Source organism: Falco biarmicus, chromosome 6 (genome assembly GCF_023638135.1).
Source record: "Falco biarmicus isolate bFalBia1 chromosome 6, bFalBia1.pri, whole genome shotgun sequence".
In the NCBI taxonomy this organism is placed as follows: domain Eukaryota; kingdom Metazoa; phylum Chordata; class Aves; order Falconiformes; family Falconidae; genus Falco; species Falco biarmicus.
The window spans coordinates 55,982,320-56,000,010 of record NC_079293.1 but is presented as its reverse complement, the minus strand read 5'-3'; the positions used below and the strand labels follow the sequence as shown (position 1 = coordinate 56,000,010).

General features: G+C 42.5%; 1 protein-coding gene across 2 annotated transcripts in view; it reads right to left on the bottom strand.

Annotated features, from left to right (window-relative positions):
* ARHGAP18 (Rho GTPase activating protein 18) overlaps nt 1–17,691 on the bottom strand; it is a 100,976-nt gene that overhangs the window by 55,209 nt on the left and 28,076 nt on the right. The window contains exon 1 of one of the 2 annotated variants that reach the window (XM_056344088.1): nt 13,383–13,579. The exons of the other annotated variant lie outside the window; for it this stretch is intronic. Within the exon in view, the coding sequence (XP_056200063.1) occupies nt 13,383–13,459 (77 nt within the window). The 5' untranslated portion in view covers nt 13,460–13,579. Of the gene's footprint in view, nt 1–13,382; nt 13,580–17,691 lie in introns of those variants that run through there. 2 annotated transcript variants of the gene reach the window in all.

Sequence of the window (17,691 nt, the reverse complement as noted above, 5' to 3'; positions counted from 1 at the left end):
GCTTGAAAACCGTTAAGGTGATGGTGGCCACGCTGAGGCCAGCCACAAGGCAGCTTATATATCAATAAATGAATGCCCTTCTCTTGAAGATTACATAGCACTTTGGGAGTTATTGGAAATAATTTCACTGTTTAAAGTACTAGTAATGGCTTCTGTGATGGCAGCAGCTTGAAATGGGACAAAGGATAATCTCTGGCTAGCTCAGCACAAGCCACAGAATCAAAGTAATAGTTAACAATAAAGATCAAAGCTTTAAAATACTTCAGTTCCTGCACTGGTTACTATAGGCTGCAAAAGCGTTGCTCCGACTTGCAACAGCATCTTATACTTTTAAGGTATGTTTCCCTGAACAGTTTTAATTTTCCACCTTAAGTCAAAAAAATGTAACTTCATACTAATATTCTGACTCACATAAATTTCATCAGTCTTCAGAAGAATCTTGCTATAACTACAGGTGAGTAAAAGTTCTTAAAACCAGACAGAAAAATATTCAGTAATGATATAAAGAATATATTGGCATAAATGTATCTTTCAATTAAAAAATGAGGAATGCATCTAAAAAAAATAAAATTAAGGATAAGTACAAAACAAGTTCAGCAATTCCAGAGTCCTACAAAAGTACGATAATGTCAACTTAAACAGAAACTGAGATTAGCTTCTCATGTCCACAGTGTGGTGGTATAATAGAATAACTTACTTGAATATGTCGCCTTTGGAGTTTTCCATAAAAGTGACAGGTCAACAGCCTTTATAATTATTGAAACAATGGTGTGTAAAATGAGAAAACATCTGGTTACTTTTCATTTCTAGACTTCTGACTTCCCAAATATTCTTAAGAACAGGGGTTTTTTTGCAAAGATCACATAATATTGTGGTACATCTGATGGACACAGAAAACTTTTTCTATTTTAATAGGTTTTAAGCAGTCCTTCACTACTCTGAGTGTATTTCAGAGATATTAATTAATAGATGATTTTGCAAATTGTAACCAAAATAATTTTTTCTTACCTCCCAATCCTAGTTTGCAAGTTGACTACAACAAAATGAAAGGAAAATTAAACAAATCTTAAGGAAGAGGTTAATATGCATACCTAGAAAATGACATGTGTGCTCAGATGTGACAAAACCATCATTCCACAGAAAACAGAAATCAAATCCATAGAATTCCAGATCACCTATTCATATAATCCCATATATACTTAGATAATATTTGTATTATAAAATGGAAGGAAAGAAATCCACCCAGAGAGAGAACTTACAGTCTTAATTAAAGGAAATCAAAACTGTAGAAAGAAATCTATAGTGGCACAATAAAAAGGTTTTTATATAAAAAATCGTTGCCTAGAGCAACACTGCTAGCAACCAACTAAAGAATGTTCCTAGCCAGCAAACTGAATGACACCTATAGCTGTACACAAAATTATACAAGTCAGTATACACTGTAAAAACAAATAAAAGTATTTAACAATACACCTACATAAAAAATATCTGCATGTACAGGCACTAAGATTAGCTGTTGCCTTACCTATAAAGAAGGCAACCCCTCCCAACACAGCATATGCAGATGTAATCTTGATTTTTCTATTTAATAAGAACAGTATTTCCTACTAGTGATTTGTGCAGGGTAACATACTTGGAGAAATAGCCTTTATCCAATTGAAGCTCCTTTGGATCAAAGTTTAATCACATTTGTATACAAAAATACCCATGTGAGAAGTCTTGGAGAGTGAGAAAGAAATAGGTGTACAAAAACTTCCAGTAGACTAACATAACAGAGCACAGTACAAAAGGCACCAACCTTGTCTGAACCAGAGGTTATACGTTTATGTCAACACCATACCCCACACAGGGGGGAAAAAGAAACAGGAAACAAAAGACTGGAGGAAAGAAAGGTTTCTCAGCCTAGGCTCAAATCCACATGAATACAGTTACACGGCTATTCGACGGGGTCTGGCTGATGCTGGGCTGAGGTCTGAGCACGCTGCAATGGAGATGTGCCCCAAGAAAGCTGCCACTCAGCACAGTCCCGTAATCTGTTTCCAGGAGGAATCACAGCATTCACAGGGGAAGAAACACCCTGCTGCTGAAAGATAGCCAAAAGCCTGACTCCAGGCTCTTACAAAATTTTACATACAAACTTAGATCATAATACACAACTTGAAAGGTCTGAAAAGATTGTCATATTAGGTTGCTTACACTGAGTGTTTTGTCATCCCATCCCCTCCCGTCCTCTGCCCCACTTCTCGCTGGCATGGTCCTGTGCAGACAGACGTACTGACTGACACTCTGGCCCCAAATGCATTTTTCACCCTAGCTAACTGCTAGCTGCCAAATCTCACCTGCTAACTAACTTAGCAAGTTCTTCAACAGTATACAACAAAAACAGAATTTATGCTTAATCTGAATGTCAGAGATTAAACATATACATATGTTTCAAATTGAGAGAAATTATAACAATCTATACTGAGGTCTGTGTTTAGTGAAACCTGTATCAAATAATTCAGCAAAACATGTAAGCAAATGTCTAATACAGGATGACAAAATTTTCTTAAACAATCACTTCAAAAGCTCAAGCAAGGCCCACAAACCAAAACACTGTGACACGTCACACAGATTTTAATACCATACATCGTCATAAGCCATTTTCTAATTTGAAATACAAAGTACCAAATGCCAGCTTTCACAGCACGACGCTCATAAAGTTTCCCATAACCTTTCATAAGCAGATCCTACTTACTATGAGAAAAAAAAGATGTTTCAGTTTGTTCTTGTATGTACCATCCACAGTAAGAAGATCAAACAAATACAGACTTTTTCTTAGCTTTCACCTCAAAGGGGAACAAGTCCCACAGTGTAAATATCCTTGTCTGAACAGAGAAGGCAGGCAGAATTTGGGTCACTGGACAGATTCTTGGACATTTCAATTAGTACATAACATTTTCAATGTCATTTGTATAATGTCTTAGATATTTAATATCTTATTCTTTTTTACCCTTAAAACAGAAAATACTACTGCGATGAAAAGTTAGGTTGTATTTCCTATAGGAAATCATATGAGCTATTCTGATTATACTTCTCATTCCCGATACTGTTTTGATGTACTACCTTGGGCACTATGAAACCAAAGCAATCTCTCTGGTGCAAAGTTCAGAGCAAAGAAAGGTGTGTTTAAACAACGCACAGATCTGCAACCTTTCAAAAGCTTATCAACTGACGACCAACCATAGTTTAGAAACTGTACTTTAATTTATCTCATTACAGTGTCTGGGAATCCAAGCTGGGCTTTTGTTTCTTTTGGCGAGGCAGGCTGCACGATGCCACGTGCAGACAGCGAGGGGAAAGCAGGTTATCTGCAGCTCCGTATGAGAAGTGCAGGTGTTCCCTGCTGCGCAATGCACCTGGATGTCAAGCACGTCTTCTTGCATCACACCCTGCCTTTGTAGGCAGAGGCCATGCACACGACTGAATCACTGAACGGTATGAGTCAGGACTAAATGAGCCAGAGATTAAGCTTATGCTAGCTTTATAGTGGCTGCTAAAGGACAAGCTGTACCTGAACTAACTAAAAACCTGTCAGTACAAAGTTAAGCCATCAACTACCTTTTTAAAGAACCTGAACCAATGGAGTTAAATTATATCAGACGAGCCTCTCTCACAGGCTGTGGCCATAGCCAGCACTAGGACTCATAAAAATGAGTTGTCAAATGGCAGCCCCATAACAATCACATTAAGCTGGCACAGATGTAGGCTGCCAGAGGGTTCTCTTAAATCCCCCTTTCCTGTGGGTTGCCCTTACTTCCTTTGTGCCAGCACTGTCACCGATGCAGTCACTTACCGACCTAGGTTAAGAAACCAATCTGTCTGAAAACACCACTTGCAAAAAATACTGCTTTCAGTTGGATTTTTGTTTTTTTAAATCCTGGTCCACCTACTTCAGTCAGCTCAGAAATGCCAATTCCAGGGCAAGAAACACATTAGGAAGGTGTAGGTGAGAGATGGAAGGAAACGCTACTTTCAGTGGTGGTCCCCACTCTTTTCAGCTTCCACCTCTCTCAGCCTAGTATGCCCATGACCTGCACCCACTGCCACTGCACATCAAAACTGCTTGTTCAGGACAAGCCTCAGGAGGCACTCTGAGGTGAAAGTTTCATGAAATGGTGTGGCATCTCTCTCCTGGCATAATACTTTCAACGGAACAAGAAGATGCTCCTCAAGTCTACCTGAAATATAGGCTTCTCAGGAGAAGATGACACAGGCAAGCCATCAGAACAAGGTTAGCAGGACATGAAAGCCCACCCTCTGAGTGGGTTATAATGATGGGGATGACTATTTCCACAATAACACCGTTACTAGAGTTCCCTTACTTAGTTGTTGCAAAGGGAATCAGGCTGTGAGGCTCCAGAAGCTACCCTACAGAGCTGTTAGATCTATCATCCTCTTAGCAACTGCCAAGAGAGAAAACATCTTCCACTGGCCCATGGTAACCATAGCTCTGGTCTCCTGCTGTGACTGGCCAGTGAGTCACAGCTGTTGTGTATGGCAGCACTTACCAGGGCTCCCCTGCTGTTCAGTAGCTGAGGCTTCTGGTTACTGCTCCAAGCCTCTTGCTTTGTATCTGGGATCACACTCATAACTACAGCTATAACCACAATTATTATATGACTATGACACTACAAGAACTTTCTGCTTGTTTGTACAGCTAAAATCTAACCTTGTGCTCTCTTAAATCAAGGGCAAAGCTCCCAGTTACCTCTGGATATAGTATATTCCTGGACCTTGCTGATGTATTTTATTAAAGGCAGAGAATTTTTGATAGAGAAAATGTTTCATCAGTGGCCTTCAGTCCCACCAACTATCACTCTGACAACTACATAGAAATCAGCTAAAACCAATCAACAGATTAAAAATAATAAAAAACCCTGAACAATGTACTTTACTAAGTACATATCACTAAACACTGATGAAACAATTCTTACACATCCTCTTAAGTATTTTTCTGGTTTACAAATATTAAAGTGAAGTCAAAATATCCAACTTCCCTAAGCCAGAGCAAAAGCTGGCTGGGTGGTTTGGGGACTGTCAGAGAGGAAGAGGTAGTTGGAGGAGTGGTAAACTGAAGATTTGTACTGATGCTAAATCAAGCAAAACATGCCAACTGTTCTGCTGCAGTTTGGCACTAAGTATGCATGATAAGATATTTTTTTTTGTTCTGAAGACAACATTACTCTTTCTTTGTTGCTTTCTCATGTGTGATGCACCTTCCACCATATTTCTAAGCATACTAAAAACATTCACATTTGTTTCTCCTCAAATACTTTACCCCAAACTATTTTAAGTCTTCCAGCAACACTGGGAGCCCCACAAAAGAAACATTCTGATACATTTTTATTGTCACCTTTTGGCCTAAGAAGCCCCCCTAGGAAAGAAGGGTGTTGTAGAAAGACGACAGATAAAATCCCTGAATACTTGTGAAAGCATTTCTAGGCTAAAGGATTGGGATGCTCTAGTCACAGAACAAAGGGGAAATATTAAGCAGCTTATCCTCACAAGAAGGTATGACCAGGTAAGTAACTGCTCCTGTGCATGCTTTTATTCTGTTGTAATACAAGAAAGCTGGCACAAAACAATGACTAAAGAATACATTCATAGCTTTCAGCAGTGCAGAGGGGCCAGTTGCTTAGGAGCTCAGCCCATACACTGCTCAGGGTATCACTAAAAATATACCTCAGAAAATGATGGCTAAAATTGTACTTATGGAATAAATCAAATCCATTTATTTTTCAGACATCCTAATACTAAAAAACAAAACCACTGATTTTTTCCCCTATTTATTTGGCTATAAACATTTACATTCCCTGCCTGAACATGATTATTTTGAGACCATGACTCGAAGGCAGAGGCAGGTTCATTGCAAAACCAGCAGCCCTCACAAAACAGCCCACTGACACATCAGAAGTACTCAAAACTTACAACTGGGGAATTTTTCTTCCCCTGGCCAAGCAGAATTACTACTGAGGAGTCTGGAGTGAAAGTCAGTGACCCATGTGTAACAGGAATTTGCAACACCACTCCACAACAGGCACCTCGCTGTATCACTTGCTGTAATTACAGCCTCCGTTCAGCCATAGTATTCTGATACATAGGAAAAAAATGAAGGCGCACACTCAGTAACTCTAGTAAAAAAGCAGTAATGATAGCGAAGGGTGCTGGCATTGCAAATGTTACCAAAATATGTGTGAGTAGCCTTTTAAAACCTTACAGGTTTCAGCTCCAGCCTCACCAGTAACAGTTACAAAAGACGAGTAAAATATGGGCAATAACAATAGATTACAGCACTTTTTAATCAAGGCCAGTATCAGCACTCCGAAAATGCCATTAGTCTTATTTGAAGACAAGTTCAACAATTCTCCTCTTCAAAGAAAAAGAACTTCGAGAAACGAAAAACATTCTTCTGATGCCACACTTAGAGTGAATGTTGGAGTTCAGGCTTACACAGCTCCTCTGGCATTTCATTCATCAGAAGTTCAGTTACATTCCAGTTTTGCATAAAATCTGCTTGCTTATAACAGCACATCTAGTAATACATTGCATATGCTTCGTATCATCTAGATTTGTACACACATAAGCAAAAAAAAGGCAAAGTCCATAATTAAAATGTTCAAAAGGTCTTTATGCTTCACATTCCTTGTAGCTAGACAAGCATGACATCTCATTCTATGTCATTAAAATGAAAAAGAAATTCTGCATGTAGGGCCCTGATTTTCCTCTTTTCTGCTATTTAGCTCCACTGATTCAGCACAGTTATTCTCATTTTATATCTGTTTAAGGGCCTGACCCAGAGTAGAACTGAATACACTGTTTTCACTGACAGTAAAGGGCACTAAACCAAATCTACATCCATGACATAGAATAATCTAGATCACCTAGTAAACTGCACTTGTTGAAATAACGTTGTTTTATCTTACTGACAGATGCTAAATGGATGCCTAAGTGCAAGAAACAGTGACCAAGTCTACATAACGAGGACTGCACTGAAAAAGAAGAGCTTGAGCATATCTAGGGGTCAGAAAGAACATGCAACCAAGTGTGCTCCACCAGGATGCTTAGAAAAACTAGACAGTTTGACTGCAATATCTACAATTGGCTGAGGTGGTAACAGGCAGCAATGAAGTTATTTTACCTGTATAGGTGACACTCATGAGACTGACACTGAAGTACCACATGCAATTCAGGCTGGAGTGTGAAGGAGAAGTGAAGTAGCAGGGCAAGTGTAAAGAAGGATGCTGAAAATTCTGAAGAGAAGTGTCACAAAAAGGTTTTTCAGACTAAACAGACTCAAAGAAAATTATTTGCTCCGTCCCAAGATAAAATTGAGCAGCAGCTTGACAATAGGTAACAGGCACTAGGAAGGCTGTTTAATCAATTGGAAAGACATACAAAAACCAAAGGCAGGAGCAAGATACATTCAAAGAAGAAATAAGGTGCAAACTGGTGGAAGCAGGAATCCAGAATCAAGGAAATGTTGGGATACCACATCTTGCTGTCAGTAGATCAAGTTACTGGGATGTAATACATCAGTAACTAAGCAACACATTAAGGGTCTGCAGTATACTATGTATTTGTACATGCATGAAATACAAAAGACACAAAAGCAATTCTAAATAAAGCAACTTGATGCATTGTTGCCTGTCAGCTCTATCTGAAGATGTTGGAAGGCATCAGACAATAAACGCTATTCAAATTAGCAGGCAAATACAAGGCAGGAAAGATTTTTCTAATGCATTTAAAGACTGTGCTCATGTAAAGACTGCAAAATTAGCACATAAAAAGATTGCTATGAATTTGTAAAGTCAGCCGCAGTATGATAGATCTTTGCTTTACAGAGGCAAAGCAACACATAGAAGGTACTGGGCTGAGCCATCCACACTGGCATCACAGAAGATAGGTTACAGGGGTTAGAAACAACAAATGCTGTGATGGTACGGAGAATCTGGCATCTGTGCTGTACTAGCAGACTGCAAATGAAATTGCAAAAGGCTCCACCAACTTAAGTCAGTTGTGAGTAATCAGCTTTTGAATTTGTTGCTTGTACACTGAGCATTACATGTATCCCTCACAGTGCTTTAGTCCTTCATACTGGATTTCACTGGATTTCAATTCCAAGGGTGAGTCACTGCTGGGAAAAGAGGGGGAAAGGAATGAGAGCTTTTTCTCTCTGAAAGAACGGAGATGGAAACTGCCCTTGAAAAAAGGCATGAATGCATGCTTACTACTAGATTTCTTCTTGGCTATTAAGTCTTCAGATTAAACTGAGCAAATATTTGAACAATGAGTAAGGCAGATTAATCTGGTAAAACAAGAATAAACTCCTCTTGTATGTGTGATTTTTAACGTCCATTATGGTCAACATTTGAAAAAAATTCATATATCTTGGGCAATTCATAGCAGAGGTCTTTGTCATTTTTCCAAGCTCAAAGGACATCTATCATGTGCTTTCTTTGTCAGGGAGATCAAACAGCGAAGGAGTGATTTAGACCACAGCTGTCTGTAGAAAACACCAAGTACTTTATGCCCCTAACTTGTCACCCATCCCCACAGTGAATACTAAATACTGAGTTAGTAAAGCCCATATTTATAAAGACATATGAAGATAAGTATTTTGGTGTATGCAGACTTACACAATAACCCACAAAAAAGGCACTTCTCTACAACAGAGCCAAACTGAGGCCCCCTGGTTTCACTGCCACCCAGATCCAAACTTCAGCTGGCATCTCCCAGTCATGTGGATTCAGTAATGAAGTGGGATGGTGAAACTTGTGGACCACAGGCCCTGGCTAGCAGGTGTCACTTGAAAGAGGAGACCTGAGGCAGCAGCAATCTTCTCTCTTACAGTAGGGGAGAGTTACAGCACTCTTTCCAGAACTGGTCGGGGGTTTACTTCCATCTCAGGGAAGCTCAACTCATTGTTCTCATTTTGCAAGTGACTACTGGCAAACAAAACACAAGATTTAAATAGTGCAGATAAGAGCAGGTGCATATAACTGCATGGCCTCTGAGGAGGAAGAGCCATGTCCTAGGCTCTACGAAATGCTGGAGTCCTTCTTAACAAGTCATTAGCTAAGTAATTGGCAGTACAAAGATTCACAGGCCCTTTAGGGACATATGATGTTAAACAGGCGCTGGCTTGCAAAGCCTCAGAACTCAAACTGGTCTTCCTATGTAAGTTGAAGAAGTATACATGAAGTGGCAGCAAAAGTGCACGTGCTGGCTCCTGGTGAGCAAGCACACTGATTCACTGGAAACAGATAGAGGGAGGCTGTGACTCACATGACGAGTCCAGTGCAGCACAGGAGACAATACAGAGTAACAGCATCTCAGATAGGAGAAAGGTATGGAGAGGAAAGCAAAGCCAACCTCCAGTGGCCACCACATTTAAAATCATTCATCTATTACTCAGTTTGCATTTCAGGTTTGGCTGTTAAAAATACTCTGTAGCAGAAGTCCATTTCCCTCATGCACTGGTATGCATGCAGTTCATTCTGCATGCACTCTGTATGCATTTACTTCTAGTTTTGCTATATCCTATTCCCCATCCATTGAATACTCCAGTCTTGATCTTAACCTTATAATCACATTAAAAAAAAAGTTTGGTACACACACACATATATATATGCATACACACACACATTCATTTACTCTACAGGACAGAAATAGTCCTGTAAAGGACTCTCTGGATGGCATTTGACTGCCTGAGGGTAAGCCCACACAGCCATATAAGAGGACTGTTGTTATCTGAAATGCCTACATGTGGCTGGCAAATGTGACACAGGACCTGCAGTCCTTTCTGCCACTGTAGATGGGAGTAGAATTCCCCAGCAAGGAACCTAAATGGCACTGGAAGCCTGCGCTTAAGGGTGTGGATTTCATGCGCATGAGGTTGACATGCCTACAAGCAGTCACTGATACAGGGTCTTGGACTGAAACCTGTTTGATTCACTTGTACTTTCCACGGTCCATATAACAACAAATGGTTTAATGGGAAAAACAAGAAAAAATTTAAAAGCTTGTGCATGGACATCAGAAAGAAAAGGACAGCAAAATGCAAGCAGCATGACAGCCAATACAGCACCAGTGGATTTAATGGGTTAAAACTGGGAAGTGAGAAAACTGAAGCGATATGGAAAAGAGAGCTACTAAAGCTGGATTTGATAGTGGGTAATCTGCCTTTGTGATTTCTCTAAGGAAGTTCTTGAATAAATACTTAGGTATATTACTGAAGTCACCCACAATCAATATCTACACTATATGAAGATATTATCTTTAAACAGTTACTTTAAAGTAAAATGTAAAATAAACCTCTCTATGGCAAAGAGGACAGCTCTGATGCTACTCTGTGCATCCCCACTATCAAGGCAATATTCCTAAATTGTCAAACTTGGAAGTAATCGCATCAAGGCTGTTCTAGATTTTAGCCTAGTAAACCAGTGGTAAAGCAAGCCTTTCCTAAAGGAAATATTTCACAGCCTTATTGTGCCTTTGAAGGGCCAAGAAAACCCCAGAAAAGTAGCTCAGCAATCTATTAGATCAGTAAAATTCTCAAGTCTTATAAAGCAAGACTTCTTGTATGCCTGAATGAAAAAATAAATGGTTAGGAAGTATAGCCCTTTCCTAAGATGCCACTTCGTTTGGAGCAGTCAATGTATCGCTTTTTCCAGGATGTACCAGTGCCACGCTTCCCCAACACTGCAAAGACAAAGCAATCTCTAACACGCACTATTTTGAATGGCTATGAAAAGAATAGTTCGACATAGTTTCCCTATTAATCTTTCCAAAAGGGCTGCTTCCTCACAGCTGGCACTATATTACACTGGCTTCCTAATATTCTGATGCCTGTTAAAAATCTGAGTTTTCAAATTAGCAGAGATGCTGACCTAGATACTGAAAGTTGCTCTCAGTTATTTTTTGAAAAGACAAAATATGGTCAATATCACCCCAGTAGTAATATGCAGCATTTGGACTGCAGAACTAGTGCACTTGCACACTGCGCAGAGCATAATGAACTTATTTCCACAAAATATGTCCGAATGGTACAGGTTTGGGCATTATTATCAAATATCTCTGCACTTGGTAGGAATGTTGATGAAGGAGGGAAGCAGTTAGAAAAATGGGGGGAAAAAATCCCACAGAATGTTACAATGTTTCAGAAAAGTTTCTTTGTTTATTTTTAAAAAGACCAAAAAGTAACAACTGGCCATTCTTCTCCCTCCCTGCCCCCATGACATTAATATTCCCAACCTTTCTCACTTCAGAAGGGGGAAAACACTAGGGATCCAGGGTAGCAAGGAACAGATAAATCAGGACCATGGAGTTGAGATTCTGGTTAATGAAAATGGGAGAGACAGGACCGAGACCCAAATTCAGGGTGGTACAGCAGAGAGGCAGAGAGGTGTCCTTTAGGATCTTAATTTTGATGATCTACGTGGCAAAATGTGCATAGCCTGGAAAGCCGTAACACTGCCAGGGGTGGAACTCAGGCAAACTAACTGTGGGAATCCCCTGTCCTGTGCAGCTTTAACATACATATTTATTGTTATAATTAAAGAAATGAGACTGCTTTTCACATTTATTTCCCCCCTGCACTCCCTTAATCCCACATCAGAACAGTTTGTGAAGGATCACCATTACTTGCATGGTAATGTCTCAGTTTACCCAGGAGGCTGTCCCCAGAAGCAGCTGAAGAGGAAGAGGGATGATGAGATCACTGCTCCTAACGCTGTAGCATTAGCATGAGACACAAGTTTCTAGGACACAGAGGGGCCCCCATAACTGTGCTCATGCATTTGGGGTCTTGGGGGGTTAAGAGCAACTGCAGCTTACAGCCATGTATCCAGGCAGCCCCGCGTTAAAAGGGGGGAACCAATCTTAATAGTCTACAGGTGCACACCTCCTTATTCAGAAATTATCCCAAGGAGCAGGGAAAGTGGTTTTTATCATGCCCTTGCTCCATGGGAAGTTTGAGGAGAGGTACAAAGAGTAAAACCACTACAAATCATAACAGAGAATGTGGTGGATTTTGTGATTTCTTGCAAAAATGCACACATTTTGCATTCAGTAGTAAACAACTAGATCTGCAGTGCCCTTATATACGTAGCTAAGATGACATCAGGACTTAGAGCTGGGTTGACAAATAATGTTACTTATGGGGAAGGAAGTACCTCAACAAAAAGAAAGGAATGGCTTTGTGGTTCAAAGACGGGGTAGGCTGTATTTCTTAGTTCAGTTCTCGCCTCTGCCACGGACTCTCGGTGTGACACATCAGTTATCTTTTGTCCCGCGTGACACGCTGGACTTCCTTTTACCTTCTTTTAATCAGACTATAATCTCTTTGATCAGACACACTCTTCCTATGGACACATGGAACCAGCGTGCCAGTTTCAATACCTTCCCGGTTTCAGCTGGCTTCTCAGCATTAAAGTCCTGTCTTTATCAATGGGACATTTGTTGACAGTTTCAGCAAGGAAGAAGCAAGACTGAATGGGCCATAAAGACAAAACTCTCCCTTCCACACAGCAGCCTCTCTGGTCATGGCAACAGAAAAGCCAGTAGTGCTTCTGCCTGTATCAAACACATGCCGTGAGGCCTCAGCCTTCGTACAAATGAAGCTGGCTTCTTTGCCCATTGTCAGTTTCACCTTCTAAGCAAAAGACAAAGTGCTTTAAAGAGTTTATCTCGCCCTTACCTGCACCCTCCTTCCGTTTACCACATTAAAAAAAAAGAAAATAATAATAATAATGCAAAGTACAAAGCAGTAAAGCACTAAGAGGTTGCATGAAAAACTACACGCCACATCCCGCAAACTGCCCGCTCCCAGACTCTGGGGTGCAGCTCCCCGCGAAGCACCGGGCAGCACCCCGCGGGGCAGCATCTCCGCCCCCGGGCAGCACCCTTCGGGGCAGCGCTGCCCCGGGCACCCTGCAGCCCCCCGGCGCTGCAGGCCCGATCGCGCACCGCGCACTAGCAGCGGGGGTTCGGCACCGGCCGGGCGGCCGCGGGACCGCTCTCAGCCGCGAGCACGGTGACGCCGCCCGGCGCCCGGCAGCCCCGCGCAGCGCCTGCGGCTGCCACGACGTGCGCAAGTTGCTGGAGAGAGCGGTGACAAAACCAAAGGAAAGACCGTCGGGGAGGACGCGGAACAAAGCGCTGAAACGGGGAAACCCTGCCGGCCCCGGGGCGGAGAAAGCCCCTCGCCCCGCGCCACAGCTCCCGCCCCGGCCGGCTCCGCTCCCCCCCGCGGCGCGGCCCGCAGCCCCCGCCGCGCGGCCCCCGCCCGCACCTGCCGCCCGCACCTGCCGCCGGGGCGGCCTCCCCGCGCCGCCGCTCACCTGCCGGGGGCGCCGCCGCCGCCGCTGGGGTGGTAGGCGGTGAGCACCACGCCGCGGGAGCCGGACCGCCAGTTCATGGCGAGCGCCGCCGCATCCCTTCTGCGGACGCCGAGGCGGAGCCGGGCGGCCCGGCCCCGGCCCGGCGCGGCCCAGCCTCCCGCCGGCAGCGCGGCGGGGCAGGGCCGGGTGACGGCAGCGCTTCCTGCGGCCCGGGGCCGCCACCGCCCTCCGCCGGGCCGCGCCCCTCCCCCCGGCCCGGGCACCGCCGCCCCCGGCAGCGGCCGCTCAGCGGCGCGGCGCGACCGAGCGGCCTCCGGGCGCGGGTGCCGGCCGCCCCGCCTGGTGTTAGACGCCGCGTTAGGTGGTGCCGCTGGGGTTGTGTTAAGGCATTGCAAGGAAATCGGGCAGCTGGCGAAAAGGTGCCGCGGCTTCGGGCCCGAGTAGGTGAGCGGGGCTGCACACGCGAGTTGCAGCTCCCGTAGGGGTGGCGAGCGGGACCGCCGTGTTGCAAACGCAGCGCGGCGGCAAGAAAACCAAGAAACGTGTTCAGCGTCTGCTTTGTACGTTGTCCCTTTCACTGGATCGCAACATTACTCTGTGCTTGGTTTAACTTTTCATATACAAAAATGGTTTATTTTTTTAATTGCAAGCTCTCGTCACAAAAACCACGGCGGCTGATAGCGTCGGCCGAGGACACGAGGTGACTGAGCCGCCTCGGAGCTGCTGCGCCTTAAACCAGCCACCATTAGCCCCAAGGTCACGCTCTGCCAACCAGCGGGAGCTGGAGCAGGGCGGCCTTGGCGGCGGGGACAGCAGCAAGAATAGCAGCTGGGACAGCCGCCTCAGTGCCTTGGCACCCGCCGATGAGATGGGACTCGCTGCCTTGGTATTAGTTTTGAATTGGTAGGCAGGATCTGTAACACAACACACAAAACTGTGTTTTTTCCTTCCACGGCAACTATAAGATAACCTGTAAATGCATATATATATACTGTTTAGGTTTGTCATTTGTGTCTGCATTCATAGAAGGATATGATTTGAATTATAATTGCTTTGTGTCACAAGTGACCAGATCAATTTTAGTATGAGTTTAACTTGCATTTCATTTTTCCTTTTAAAACAAACAAAAATCATGCAACTGCTTTGCTTGCAGTTAAATATCTGAAATCTGAAAAGTTCAGTACCAGGCTATGTGAGGTGTTGTGGTGTGTGCTGCTATGAAGTTCACTTACTTAAACCATCGTACACCTAAACCAGAAAGCTCCATGCAGTCATGGGTGAGCCATGCATTTTTCTGTGCAGCACAGAGCTGCCAAGCAGGGGTGGCACAGAAATCTCGACATAAGGTCACTGTGAAGTTGCTCCCAGCAGAGAAGCAAACAGGAAGAACTTTGTGTCGTGTCTGAGCAAGACCAGTTTGTCCTTCAGTGTCCTTGATGCTTACAGCTGGTGAGTTCACGGGTTTACAGTTTGCAGAATTCACAGGTGATATTCAGACATAACTGAATTTTGTCTTTGGCTTAAGCGGATAATTTAATCCAGTAGGTTTCTTCTTAAAAGGGTGGCTGTCTGCAGAAGGCCAGACAGGACATTCACGGTTTCTTTAGAAAGGGTAATGTCACCATGAAATTTTGAGAAGAGCCCCAACATTACAAGCACAGGAAAACTTGGCTGACATTCAGCAGACCAACCACTACAGAAGTGCCTTTTCACTTCTTGCACCACCTAAGGTCAACTGCTGCCTTAGTTTTAAGTTCACATAAAGAATTGAGGCTAGGCGTGAGTTTTAAGAAAGCCTACCTCTTCCATGGCTTCCGTAAGATGTTTTATCTGTAGGCAGCTGGCCAAAGTGGTTTGGCTAAAATATTTTTTGTGTTTGTTAGTTTTTAATCAAAACTTTTATATTAAACTTTTTAAAAAATAAATAATTTATTAAAAAGTAGGCATTATTACAAACAGATAAGCCTTGCATACAAATTAGCAGAAAGAACGGGTCTATTTTAAACTATGTGGATGTAAAAATTTTTTAATATTTACAGTGCATAGAAAAGAGGCTGGTGCTGCCCCATCTCCCCAGATGTTCTCCGTCTCCAAGGGGAATGGGTAAAAGAAAAGAAACAGCTACAGTTCTGCTTAAGCAATGGCTCAGTAGCATGGCTACAACAGCCTAACTAGCAGTATGCACCAAGAGGAATACACTGGGATAAATTATCTGCATGTACCTACTCGTAGGCACACACACAAAAACAAGGATGTGAAACCACTGCAAAATTTAGGACTGTGAAAAGATTTCCCTGTACTCCCCCTGCAAAGGCACAGCAAGCTCTACATCTCAGACTGTATCCACAAGGCAAAAATTCGTCTAACTTCTCACATAAACACACAAACAAGACTCTCTGTTTTCACTGTTCACTTTAGAAGTACATCAGCATGAGATGAGAAAACATGCTATTAATGTCTGTCAGGGCAGCTATCTGCTAGTGCCTTTGGCTCTTTCTTTAAATGCACACGTGGTTTAATTATCGAACAGCCTATGCAGAATGCAAAGTTCTTTTCTGAGGGATCCAACCTTTTCCTTTTAAATTGAACCAAGAAAATTGAATGTGTAAATACCAGGGTCCTTAGGACCTGACCATTTCTAAAATTTCAGCTAATGGGTTGTATGCCAAATACCCCATTAAGTCATAAAACTTCCTTTAAAGAACAGCTAAAAAATAACAGAAAGAAAGGTAAAAACATTTAAAGCGTTCCATGTTTAGTAAGTGCTTTCCAAAGCCCTTTGCCCAAACTAAATATATGTTAGGTGCTGTAAGAATGAAAAAGTAAACTACTTTTTCTTTGACAAGCATCTTAAAACACATTGTAATTAAGGCACACCATAACATGCTGCACTGCCGTTGTAAGAAGAAGAATGCAGAAACAAGATGTAGCCAATGTAGCATCACCAGGGACTACTCCAAGAAAATGTAACTGCAAATGGAGAAGGGGAAGAACCTGCCTTGTTCACGGTGGGGGTGGGTGGGGGAGTGTGGGCATAGATTAAGAATGGTAAAACTCAGAATGACTTTGTACCAGTCAACTGAAGAGTAAGAAAGCTTTTGTAAGTATATCACGAGGAGGGTGGGAAAAGGAGCTAGAAAGAACTAAGTTCTATTATTAAATGAGAGTAGGGATTAATTTATTCATAAAAACACCAGAGATACTGATTCCCTTCTTAAATCTGCCTTTAACATGAAGCGCTTCAAATGTGGAAGTGGATTTAGGAGCTTAACTCTAGGCACACTTCTTTTCTTTACTATGTTTGACAACTTGATAGGATCAAACGCTGTCCTGTTACGACAGTGTAACACCAGCACAGTTTTCTTTGATGAAATTCTTCCTGATTTACAGTGCAGCCAGCTAGACAATTTTGACCTACAGATGTATTATTGCTGTAAACTGACGTGAATATCACGACTGCCTTTCACCAGTGTACGTTCTGCCTAAACCGACTTACAGTCAATAATTGCTGAGTTTGCAGTTAGTGCTCATGCTCTTAACAAGGTACAGGCATGCCTATTTGGAAAGTAAGGTTGTTCGTAATCAACTAGATAAGAATGCCTCATTTGAGGCACATAGGCTTATGTGATAAAAGGTGGTATCATTGAGAAAGGAGATTACAAATCAGTCTTTGTTGCTACAGAATCCAGACTCCTTCAAAGAGTTTAAACATTCAGATTAAGATGCCATGCAGTGCCTTTACACCTAACATAATCAGTCACCAGAGCCAAGCAGATCACGCAGGGTTCTCGTGCTTAATGCTGTCTTTACAAAACAATCGCTAAAAAGAGAACTTCTCAGCAGTACCATCCTTCATTGCTGCTTTACAGGGTTTGAATACGCATGTGTTCAACATATGCTTTTGACTTCTCACTGCAGAGCAATTTTTTTCCTTTTTGAAGTTTTCCCAATAAAAACATAAATCACACTGATTTTCATATTTTGTATAAATATATGATTAGATATTTTATATAGGTGATGGGTGATTTTTCACATTCCACGTTCCTGATGATGTGCCAATTATAAGCAGGTAGGTAAAAATGCAATCCTCTGAGAAGCACTGGCTTGAGGAAACAGTAACAGGTCAGCTTACAAATTTGAATTCATAGGCTGAATTCAATGGCAGTAGATGGATTTATTCCTGCTGAGGTTCAGAGATCCCTCTGGAATCAATGCTGGAGCATTTAGACAAGCAGTGCAGTGCTGCAGTGAGAGTACAACTGTACTTCAGGACTTTTGAAATACATTTTAATGCAAACAGTTTAATCTT